At 34.5% G+C, this 9,328-nt stretch overlaps 1 protein-coding gene across 1 annotated transcript; it reads right to left on the reverse strand.

The window, feature by feature from the left end:
• Positions 1 to 2,500: 2,500 nt before the first annotated feature.
• LOC147380983 (wall-associated receptor kinase 2-like) lies at positions 2,501 to 8,227 on the reverse strand. The gene is made up of 4 exons (XM_086430982.1): positions 7,702 to 8,227; positions 4,610 to 4,930; positions 4,359 to 4,508; positions 2,501 to 3,756 (listed from the first exon to the last, which is right to left on the reverse strand). The coding sequence occupies exons 1-4, from the start codon at positions 8,225 to 8,227 to the stop codon at positions 2,645 to 2,647; spliced, it is 2,109 nt and encodes a 702-aa protein (XP_086287108.1). The 3' UTR covers positions 2,501 to 2,644.
• Between the last annotated feature and the right edge of the window lie 1,101 nt (positions 8,228 to 9,328).

The following is a 9,328-nucleotide window of genomic DNA, read 5'->3' on the forward strand; positions in this document are numbered from 1 at the left end:
TTGCAAGTCATCTTAAAGGAAATGCTGAATAATTTTAATTCTAACTCAATCCACGCAACAAACCATTGTTCATGGATTGGAAGATAAATCGGTTAACTCTTATAGATGACTTGAAAATATAAATGTGAATCCTGAACTTAGATGAGATAATCAGATTTGTATCTCAAAATTATCACAAAGCATGACTAAGCTTGATCTCATCTAAGCGTGAATCATCAAAGTTAGAATAATTAGTACAAATTGGATGATCTCACTTTAAGAGTCTTCAGAAAATACAATTAAAATAGGGGCACTAGAATTAATTCAGTAATATTAAGATGAACTCGCTTTGACGTCATTGACCTCTCTAAGGAGAGTCTAGCCGATCATTGTGAGGAACAAGTTGCAACAACAGTAAAATAGAGAAAATATGGTGGAGAAGAGGATGAGAGAATTTTATGTTACACTTTGATTTTAAACTTCAAAATATGATTTTACAATGGAGTTACAAAGAGAAATTAAAGAAGAAAGATGAAAGAAATACTTCTTGAGCTCTCACTTCTACAAGGATTTTCTCTCTAAAAGAAAAATTAGAAAATAACAGAGAAATTAGGAAGAAGAAAAATGACCCCTTCCTTTGGGACAACCCCTCAATTTATAGATTTTCTATATGGGTTATTAGGTCAAATTTTTACGTTAATTGATTCGAGAAGAGTCTATAGTTGCAACGGCTAAAGATTCTAGAATGTTCAACTCGAATCTCGAGGCATAATTTTTGGAGATATCGCGATGCACCACAAGGGGGCCGCAGTGCAATGACGTGACAACATTTGATGCTGAGTTTTGACTGATTCTCCTTTTTTGCTTGCATATTGTAATGAAAATTGTTACAAAATTATTTGTATTCAAAATTGCCTATCTTTACCTGCAAAAGGTGAAAATTTTCTATTAGTTTCGATAATTTGACAATTTCATATAATTTACTCTTATTTAAGGAGAAATAACAATTAGGTGTTGATAATCCTTATGTAATTACCATCCCAAAAAATGACTTTATGGGACCTTATCAATTAGTGATGATTTTTGTTTGGAAAGTTGAAGGTTGGGAGGAGGTTGAAAAATGGAGGCTTGAGTTGAGTAGGGATTTTGATAGAATTTGAGGTTGAACGATTGGGGTTTGAGAGTATAAATTAATCATAGGAAAAGTGTTTATAGAACTTTTAAGGATAAAGTGGTCCAACCCTAAAAATAAAGGGAATAGACATGAGATTTTGGTTTTATCTTTTGGAATTTTCTATCTATGAGGGTGTATAGATAGAATTTGTGAGATGAAATTTAAAAGTATTTTTTATTTTTGATTTTTTGGTAAATAGAGGTATGAGAACAAAAGTACTTTTGGCAAGGTGAGTAGGGGAGTGAGATGTGAAAATTTGAAATTGTAGGTAAAATGTAGACTTGGGTTCTCTTGTAAATATCCCCAAAAGCAATGGTAAATATATATTTTTGAAATAGACCGATGGGAGACCTACATGTATGTACATGAAGATTCTTACCTTTTGGGGGTAGAATTGAAAGTTTTCTTAACTTTCAGGATTTTTACCAAAGATCAAATCATTTTTTTGGTTTGACATTACTTTTGAAGGAGGGTATTATCAAAAGAGTTGACTTTCCAATTAGATTTGAGCATTGGGCATTGGGACTTATGTGAGACCACCATGCATTCTCTTTTGGGGAGAGGTGTAAGACCATTGACTTAAAATGGGTTTGATATGACTTTGGACTTAAGTCATAGGCTTAGGATGAATTAGAATTGGGTATTTGGACTAGACTTGAAACTGGGCTTGTATTGAGTTAGGATATGGATAATGGATTGGTTAGTGGAAAGTGGGTATGGAATTGGGAACTGATTATGAAATTGGGTCGAAAATGGGTTAGGGAAGTGAATATGAAATTATATGGGGTTGGATTAAGGATAAGGTTTAGGCATGTAAATAAATATAAAATGATGCATGTGTGCAAGTATGCATGAAGAAATGTGCGAAGTGACAATTATAGTAATGTGGGCCCGTTTAGACCTTTAATCAAAATCAACTCGACTTTGTTCTAATGGGTTCGTGCAAATTGAGATGTCTACGCCAAGGATTTAGGGCATTTTGACCACAAGTTTTCCTCCAATATCATAAATCAAGTATTGTTTCAAAGCATTATCTCGCATTCACGGATATAACAAACTTTTTCCATTGTCAAAACATGAATAACTAAATATGATCACATTTTTTTCTTCTAATAATTAACTACAAGAGAAAGAAAGGTATAGATTTATCGTAGCTAAAAGCTACTGATGTACCTCTTAATGGCCTTCCTCTATAGAATTCCAAGTCTAACTTTAATGGTGTTAATTGAAGGAAAAAAGTTCAAGAAGGAGAATGAAGATCCTTTTTTGTCCTAAAGTTTAATAGAAAAAAAATATTATTTTTATAACATTTTATTACAATACATAAAGGGTCGGGTTCTTACGACCCTTATTACAACTCACATTGCGACACACCGTTTTGTCTTATATGGGCAAAAATGTTTGGAATGGGCTGATTTTTTGTGAGGATGATCTCTATGGGAGATCATCCTTGCCAAAAATCAGCTCATTATGAAACTTCTAGCCCCTTGTTTACAAGTTGAAAAATATAGTCGAAGTTGAATCCGAGTAAGTTTCAAACGATTGCATAAAATGTTCATCTTCTAGCAAGTTTTGAGTTTCTTCATAGTCTCCTTCAGCCTTCAAATCGCCACATTCCTTTGTCAACCCATCAAGCACGTCAGCCACTTCAGTCATTGTGGGCCTTTCTGTACTAGGCATTGCCACACATTTCTCCGCAAGCTTAGCAACAATGTAGACCTGCCTCATTTCATGCTCTTTGACATCTTCAACCTTCAAAATCTCATCAAGAAAATTTTCTCGAATTGAAGATACAAATAATGTAACTAAGCTTGTATATTTTTCAGATCGTGCATTAGAAATCGGCCTCTCTCTGGTTAATAGCTCCATAAGAACAACTCCAAAGCTATATACATCACTCTTCTTCGTTAACTTTCCTGTCTGAAGATATTCGGGGTCTATGTAACCATAGGTCCCTGGACCGCTTGTGGGTGCAATATTTCGGTCAAATGGAACTAGCATTGAAGCTCCGAAGTCAGCTACTTTTGTGGTGCATTCACTATCTATGAGGATATTGCTCGATTTAACATCTCTATGAATGATGGGTGGATCAGCTTTGGAGTGAATATAGTCAAGTGCACCCGCAGTCTCGGCAGCAATCCTTAAACGTGTTTTCCATGCGTTTAAGATCGTTGATTTTTCGTTATGGATGTGGTGGAAGAGTGTTCCATTTGAAATAAATTCATAAACCAACAATGGAACTTTGTCATCTAAGCATAATCCCAAGAGCTTCACCACGTTCTTATGGTTGATCTGTGAAACAATTTCAACCTCATTTAAAAATTGGACAATTTGGTGCTTGTTTACCACTTTTGACTTCTTAATGGCAACTTCATTGTTTTCTAACAAGCCTTTATAAACTGAACCATTGCCTCCTTCGCCAAGAAGCCGACTAGAATTGTAATTGTTTGTTGCCTTCCTGATTTCTGCTTCTTTAAAAATCTTCACTCTGTGCTGCTTTAACATACCTCCATTTTCTCGAAAATATTTTTCTCTACTTTTCAGTTTTAGTACCCAACAAACACATAAAGCAACAATTGCCACCAAAATTCCTGCACCAATACCTGCACACAAAAAAAAAATCACCTTTAATACATATATAAATGATTTTCAAGTATGGTACCATACGCAAACAATGAATATGGGAGAATGGATGGTTGGATTCTCTGTGCGTTTTGGAGTGACTACAAACCGTGGAGCTGAAATTCTTGCTCTCTATGGGGGGATTAAGCTCATTTCTCAAGAATTCTCATCATCGATCATAATGTAGACCAATTCCTCTGTTCTATTCAATGCTTTTAGGGGTGAGGCAATATTGGATGGTTGAACATTGGATGGATAGTGTTTTTGATAAGTTAAAGAATTTATTTTGGTCGACGACCCATGTTTGACGAGAAGGTTACTAAAACACTGTTGATGCATTGGTGTACTTCTCATCAAGAAATAGAGTTGAATTGCTGATAGAGGATTACAGAGTTGTGTCAGCTGATTTTCCCAAGATCTGTGAAAAGGGTATCTTTTGGAGAAATTATGGGACTCTTTTAGATTATCAAAATAGTAACTGTCAGGAGTATCCCCACAAATGTTTTGTAAGTTCCTCATTAGTTCAATTTCCTTACTATTACTTAGCCAAAAAGAAAATAAATTAGGATTAAGAGGAGCTTACCACTGAATACTGTAATTAAAGGATGTAGCCGGCAACCTACTTTTCCATCGCCATGTTTACCAAATGGGCAGCTGCAAGTGTAATTTCCTTGCGTATTCTTGCAAGTCCCTTTGCAAGAATATATGGTTGGCTCCAAGCACTCATCAATGTCTAGTAAAATTAAAATGTAAGATCTAATGTATGTAGCACTATTAGATATATCCTACATATATAAACCACCCTGATTGTCATATTGTGAAGTAAGTAGGTACCTCGACATCCATCGGGGAGATAGGGGTTCCCTTTGTAACCATTGTTACAGGAGCAACGATATCCAGAGACACTTTCAGAATTGTTGCAATGGCTGTTTGGTCCACATGTACCTGTTCCAACATCTTCACACTTCTCCTCCCCAACGACCCAGTCCAGGACCACATTAGAAGTTAAGTATTCACTTTCTACAATTGAAAGATTTTTTCTTGAGAATTTGAACCACTCTGTGTCAGCTAAGAAAGCACGACTGCAGGGATTAGAATTTGCAATTCTTGTGTGATTATTAGCGCTTTGCACTCTTATATGTAACATCTTCTGACCTGGTAGATGAATAATGAGTGTTAAGAATGAATATTAAGGATATATAAACGTAAGGTTAGCTTGGCCAATGTATTTGGATTTTTTAGGCGCTACATCAAATATACTGTTAGAATAAGTAGAAAATACATAGATTCCCTAGTGATTAGTTCATTTTCCTAGGGATTAATACAGTTTTTTTCTTCTCCGGGAGATGCATTTTTCTTGAGAATTTCAGGAATGTCAAAATGGATCTGTACCATCCCAAATCGATTGGCTTATTAAAAAAAAATCCTTGTGCTTTGGAAAATCTCTCAGGTTTTGTAATGCATGGTTTCACAATGCAAATAACTCCAAATCATTCTCTTGAAGGCAACATCAAAATGACAAAGTGCTAAAGATAGTAAGATCTTGCATTGGGCGATTCACATTTGTTGAGATGCATAGATAGCAACAAAGTCCACAGGTTGCCTAATTGACACCAATGAGTAAAATCTTTTGTGTTTCTTGACTCCATAATAGCAACAAAGAACATGCTAAATTATTAGCAGTAGATGTGATTCTAATCGTCTATCTAGTGGAAAGCCTCAAATTTTGACAAAAAAATTTGACTGGGCAAAGCCCACAAATTTTAGAAAGCAAATTTTTCTCTCTAATTTATCATGTTTGGAGAGAGAGAGAAAGTAATAAGCTTCTTTTTGAAGGGGTGGATTCATCTCGTGACGCCATCTTGAAGAAGATCTCGGATGAGCTATCTCTTTTATTTGATGGGGTGGTGGTTTCGGATGACAAAAATTGGTCTAGTGCTTCTTTCTTCCCATCTTGGAACTGACCTTCTCTTGGAAGCAAGCTCAAACTAGGAGTTTCTTTGGGAAATGCCCCGATTCAAATATTATCAAGATCAACATAGACGGTTCCCTTTTAGCAGCAAGGGGTGCTTTTGGTTTCATTGATTGGAATCATAACAACGATTTCTTGTTTTCAGGCTATCCATGAGATGTTACTTTTTATGAGACAAAGAGGTGGCACAAGATTATTGGTGAGTTGGGACTCTCTATACTCAATCAAATATAATCACCAATACGATCACTTCTTCCTGGAAATATATTTTTTTCTTGTTAAAGAAATCCAGATTTTGTCTTCTAAGTTTGTTTCTTGTTCTTTCAAATTTATTGGAGACTGACTGATAGAGCCGCTGATTATTTGGCTTGATTAGGTGGTGTTGGGAGGAATTTTTATTTATTTATTTATCATGGAGGAGAGTTCTTCTCTTCCCAAGAGCTTGTGAGAATTTTGTATGATGATCTAACTTGTAATTATTCTTGTTGATCTAACATTATCCTCCTTTCAACCCGAGGTTACAGATAAAAAAAAATAAAAAAAATAGGGCTATTAATAATTGAAATTAAATTCACAAAAAATTATAAATTTTATTGCATTAAAAGAAGTTTTCAAAAAAATATTGCAATTTGTCCTCACCCTTAGAGAGAAACGACTTGGAAAATCCTTATTTTTATTTAGCATTTTCAATTCTGCAACCGTCAAATGATTTTTTTTTTATTTGTTGTGTGCATATGTGTAAAAGCTTTGTTTCAATAGAGAGAATATTGTATAAGAAGTCTGTGGAAGATTAAGGAATCTGTGGAAGAAAAGGAAGATAGAAAGAAATGAGAAAGGGGGTCAGTCGGATTTATTTAAAAGGGATTGGAAGAGTTGGAAACTCTATAGTGTGTTTTAGTGCAATTTATTTATATTTAACCAGTGATTATATATTTATGTAAACTAAAATAGGACTGTTGTCTCACCTCCCCCCAAATTCTCTTCTCTCAATCCCCCATAAAGCATGCATATGCATATCTAGGATAATTTTAAACATTATTTTCTTTTCTCTTCACTCCTTTTAAGAATTCTCTCTATTTTATTTCCTTTACTATTCGCCCATCTTTCAATAGTACCCTTTCAACTTAATTATCTTTCCTTTAGCTTCTACCTCCTTAGCCCCAAAACGATGCACGGCATAAGCAATTCTAACATATAAAACAGGATAATTATAATTAATATAATATATTAAAGATAAATTTTCTAAAATATGATCATCTTTTGACGAAATTCCAGTTCCATCTCACTATTCATTTTAATTCCAAAAACATGAAGAATGAGACCAAGGATTTGTCAAAGTGATAATCTTGCTGATATAAAATATAAGATAGCTAATATTTTTTTGAAAAGTAAGAATCTCACTGGCTATAAAAGTGACAATGTGGCAGGTTCACTACCTTTTAACGGATCATCGCTATATAAACATCAGATATTGTCACTTTGAAAAAATAAATATTAGCGAGATCATCATTTTGAAAAAACCCACTATCTCACTTTTCCTATTTTGAGTATTAAAATGAATAGTGAGGTGGAATCAGAATTAATTCATATTCAGCCCACGAAATGGTAACATATTTTACCATTTAATACATTATAGGTATTTTTTTGTAATTAAAATAATTTTATAGATAACATAATATAAATTAAAGATATTCGGAGTTTTAAAAAACTAAAAACTCACTTAATTATAATGGTTGTGTCAGTGTAATTTTATTATACCTTCTTGTGTTTATAACGACAAAATCCTAAACTGATTTCGTACAACACTGTGCTGACGAGGTAGTGGGGTATATAACCATGAATTATTTTCCTCAAGATACGAGTAAACGATCTATGATTCCATGTAAAGCGCCACATCAACGGAGTGTCTATAACAAAAGTTATTTTAATACCTGTAACCGTTTTTGTAATTTACCTTTGGGTATTTCAGTCTGGCAGCAGCCGACCCCTGAGCATGAACTGTCCTCACTAACATTAACGCTGTTCGCGCTGCATAAAGAGATGCATCCAAAGGCAGAGCCAGAGATCAAATCTTCATTTTCTGAGATTACAGCCATTGTGTCGCAACCGGTGGCGACAAACATGTTTCGGGTGTTCGAAAACGTGAATGGTGTTCCCCTAAGATTCATTGGCTGAACGAAATTGTGAGTATTTCCTGAGCTGTTGTAACAATCAAAAGCCACCCAGATCTTGACGATGACTAGGCTGTCTTGCAGCCATATGTTGAGAATCGGAATGTTAGAAAATAACAGTTCGGTATCGTTACAAATTAGTTTGAATGTTGAATCTTTGTAACAGCTGGAATCTTCACCGAAACCGAAAGGGTAGGGAACGCTGACGTTCCCACATTTTTTTGTGCAGCCGGGCTTAACTTCAGAGATTTCTTCTGCTGCTGCTGCTACGGCACATAATAAAAATAACAACATTTGATTCCCACTCATTTTTAACTTCTTCTTTTTTATTTTTGTTGGCATTTAGGATCAGAATACCCATTTATAACTTTTCTAACCTCAAATGACCGTTGGAAGGTCACTGTCAAAGACACACACACACATATATAGGTCACCGTAAAAAAAAAAAAAAAAAAAAAAAAAAAAAAAAAAAAAACACACACACAGATATATATATAAATATATATATATATATATACCTACTCATAAAGTTACAACGTATTTTATTTTATATGGGCAAAAAGATTTAGGAATGGGATCATTTTTTGTGCGGATGATCTCTATGGTGAGGGGATCATCCTTACAAAAAAATCAGCTCATTCCAAAACTTCTAACCTCATCAAAAGTGATTTACAAAAAATGGACGGTCCAAATTCTTCAACTTGTAAATGTGGGGCTAGAAGTTTCAGATTGGGCTGATTTTTGGTGAGGATAATCTCCTCACCGTAGAGGTCATCCTCACAAAAAATCAGTCAATTCCAAACCTTTTTGTCTATGTAAGACAAAACACATTGTACTTTTATGAGTAGATTTATGTGTCTACGGATTCTGATCCACATATATATGTGGCTGTAATGTGAGGAAAGTAAGAAATAATAATAATAATAATAAATAAATGAAAAATCCAACAAGAAATTTCAAATTTCTTGGATTCTTCTTCATCATTCATCTCACACCTAATCCCACAGCTAGGTTTCCTTAGAATCCGATTTGGGTTGGATTACTATTAAATGGTTAAGCATTTACACCCTCAAACAATGACATGACAGGTTCTTGTTGATTTAACTCGTTGAGTCAACTAAGAAGAGAGAATTTGAAAGGTTTAGGGAGAGTTGTTTTGACTTTAATTAGGAAAGCTTGTAAATATTGTTCTAAAATGACTTTCTAGCAATGCTTTATAAGGAATAATCGTTTTCTAACTAAAAAGTCTTCACTCCTTCAATACGCTACTGACATGTCGTTAGGGACACAGAATCATTGATCTGTTTCCTTGGGATACACAAATGCAAATTCCCATAAAAGATTGTATTTATGTATCTCGAGGAATAGATCTACGATTCCGTGTTCATAACACATCAGTCGAGTATTGAC

Source organism: Akebia trifoliata, unplaced genomic scaffold (genome assembly GCF_017979445.1).
Source record: "Akebia trifoliata isolate Shusen 1 unplaced genomic scaffold, ASM1797944v1 Contig00839, whole genome shotgun sequence".
Lineage (NCBI taxonomy): Eukaryota > Viridiplantae > Streptophyta > Magnoliopsida > Ranunculales > Lardizabalaceae > Akebia > Akebia trifoliata.

What these genes read in the sequence shown, in the direction of transcription:
- LOC147380983 (XM_086430982.1), bottom strand. Translation starts at nt 8,227, where the DNA reads ATGAGTGGGAATCAAATGTTGTTATTTTTATTATGTGCCGTAGCAGCA. An exon ending in CCAGACTGAAATACCCAAAG is followed by an intron (nt 4,931 to 7,701) that starts GTAAATTACAAA and finishes TTCATCTACCAG; the next exon opens with GTCAGAAGATGTTACATATA. An exon ending in TTTAATTACAGTATTCAGTG is followed by an intron (nt 3,757 to 4,358) that starts GTAAGCTCCTCT and finishes TTTTGTGTGCAG; the next exon opens with GTATTGGTGCAGGAATTTTG.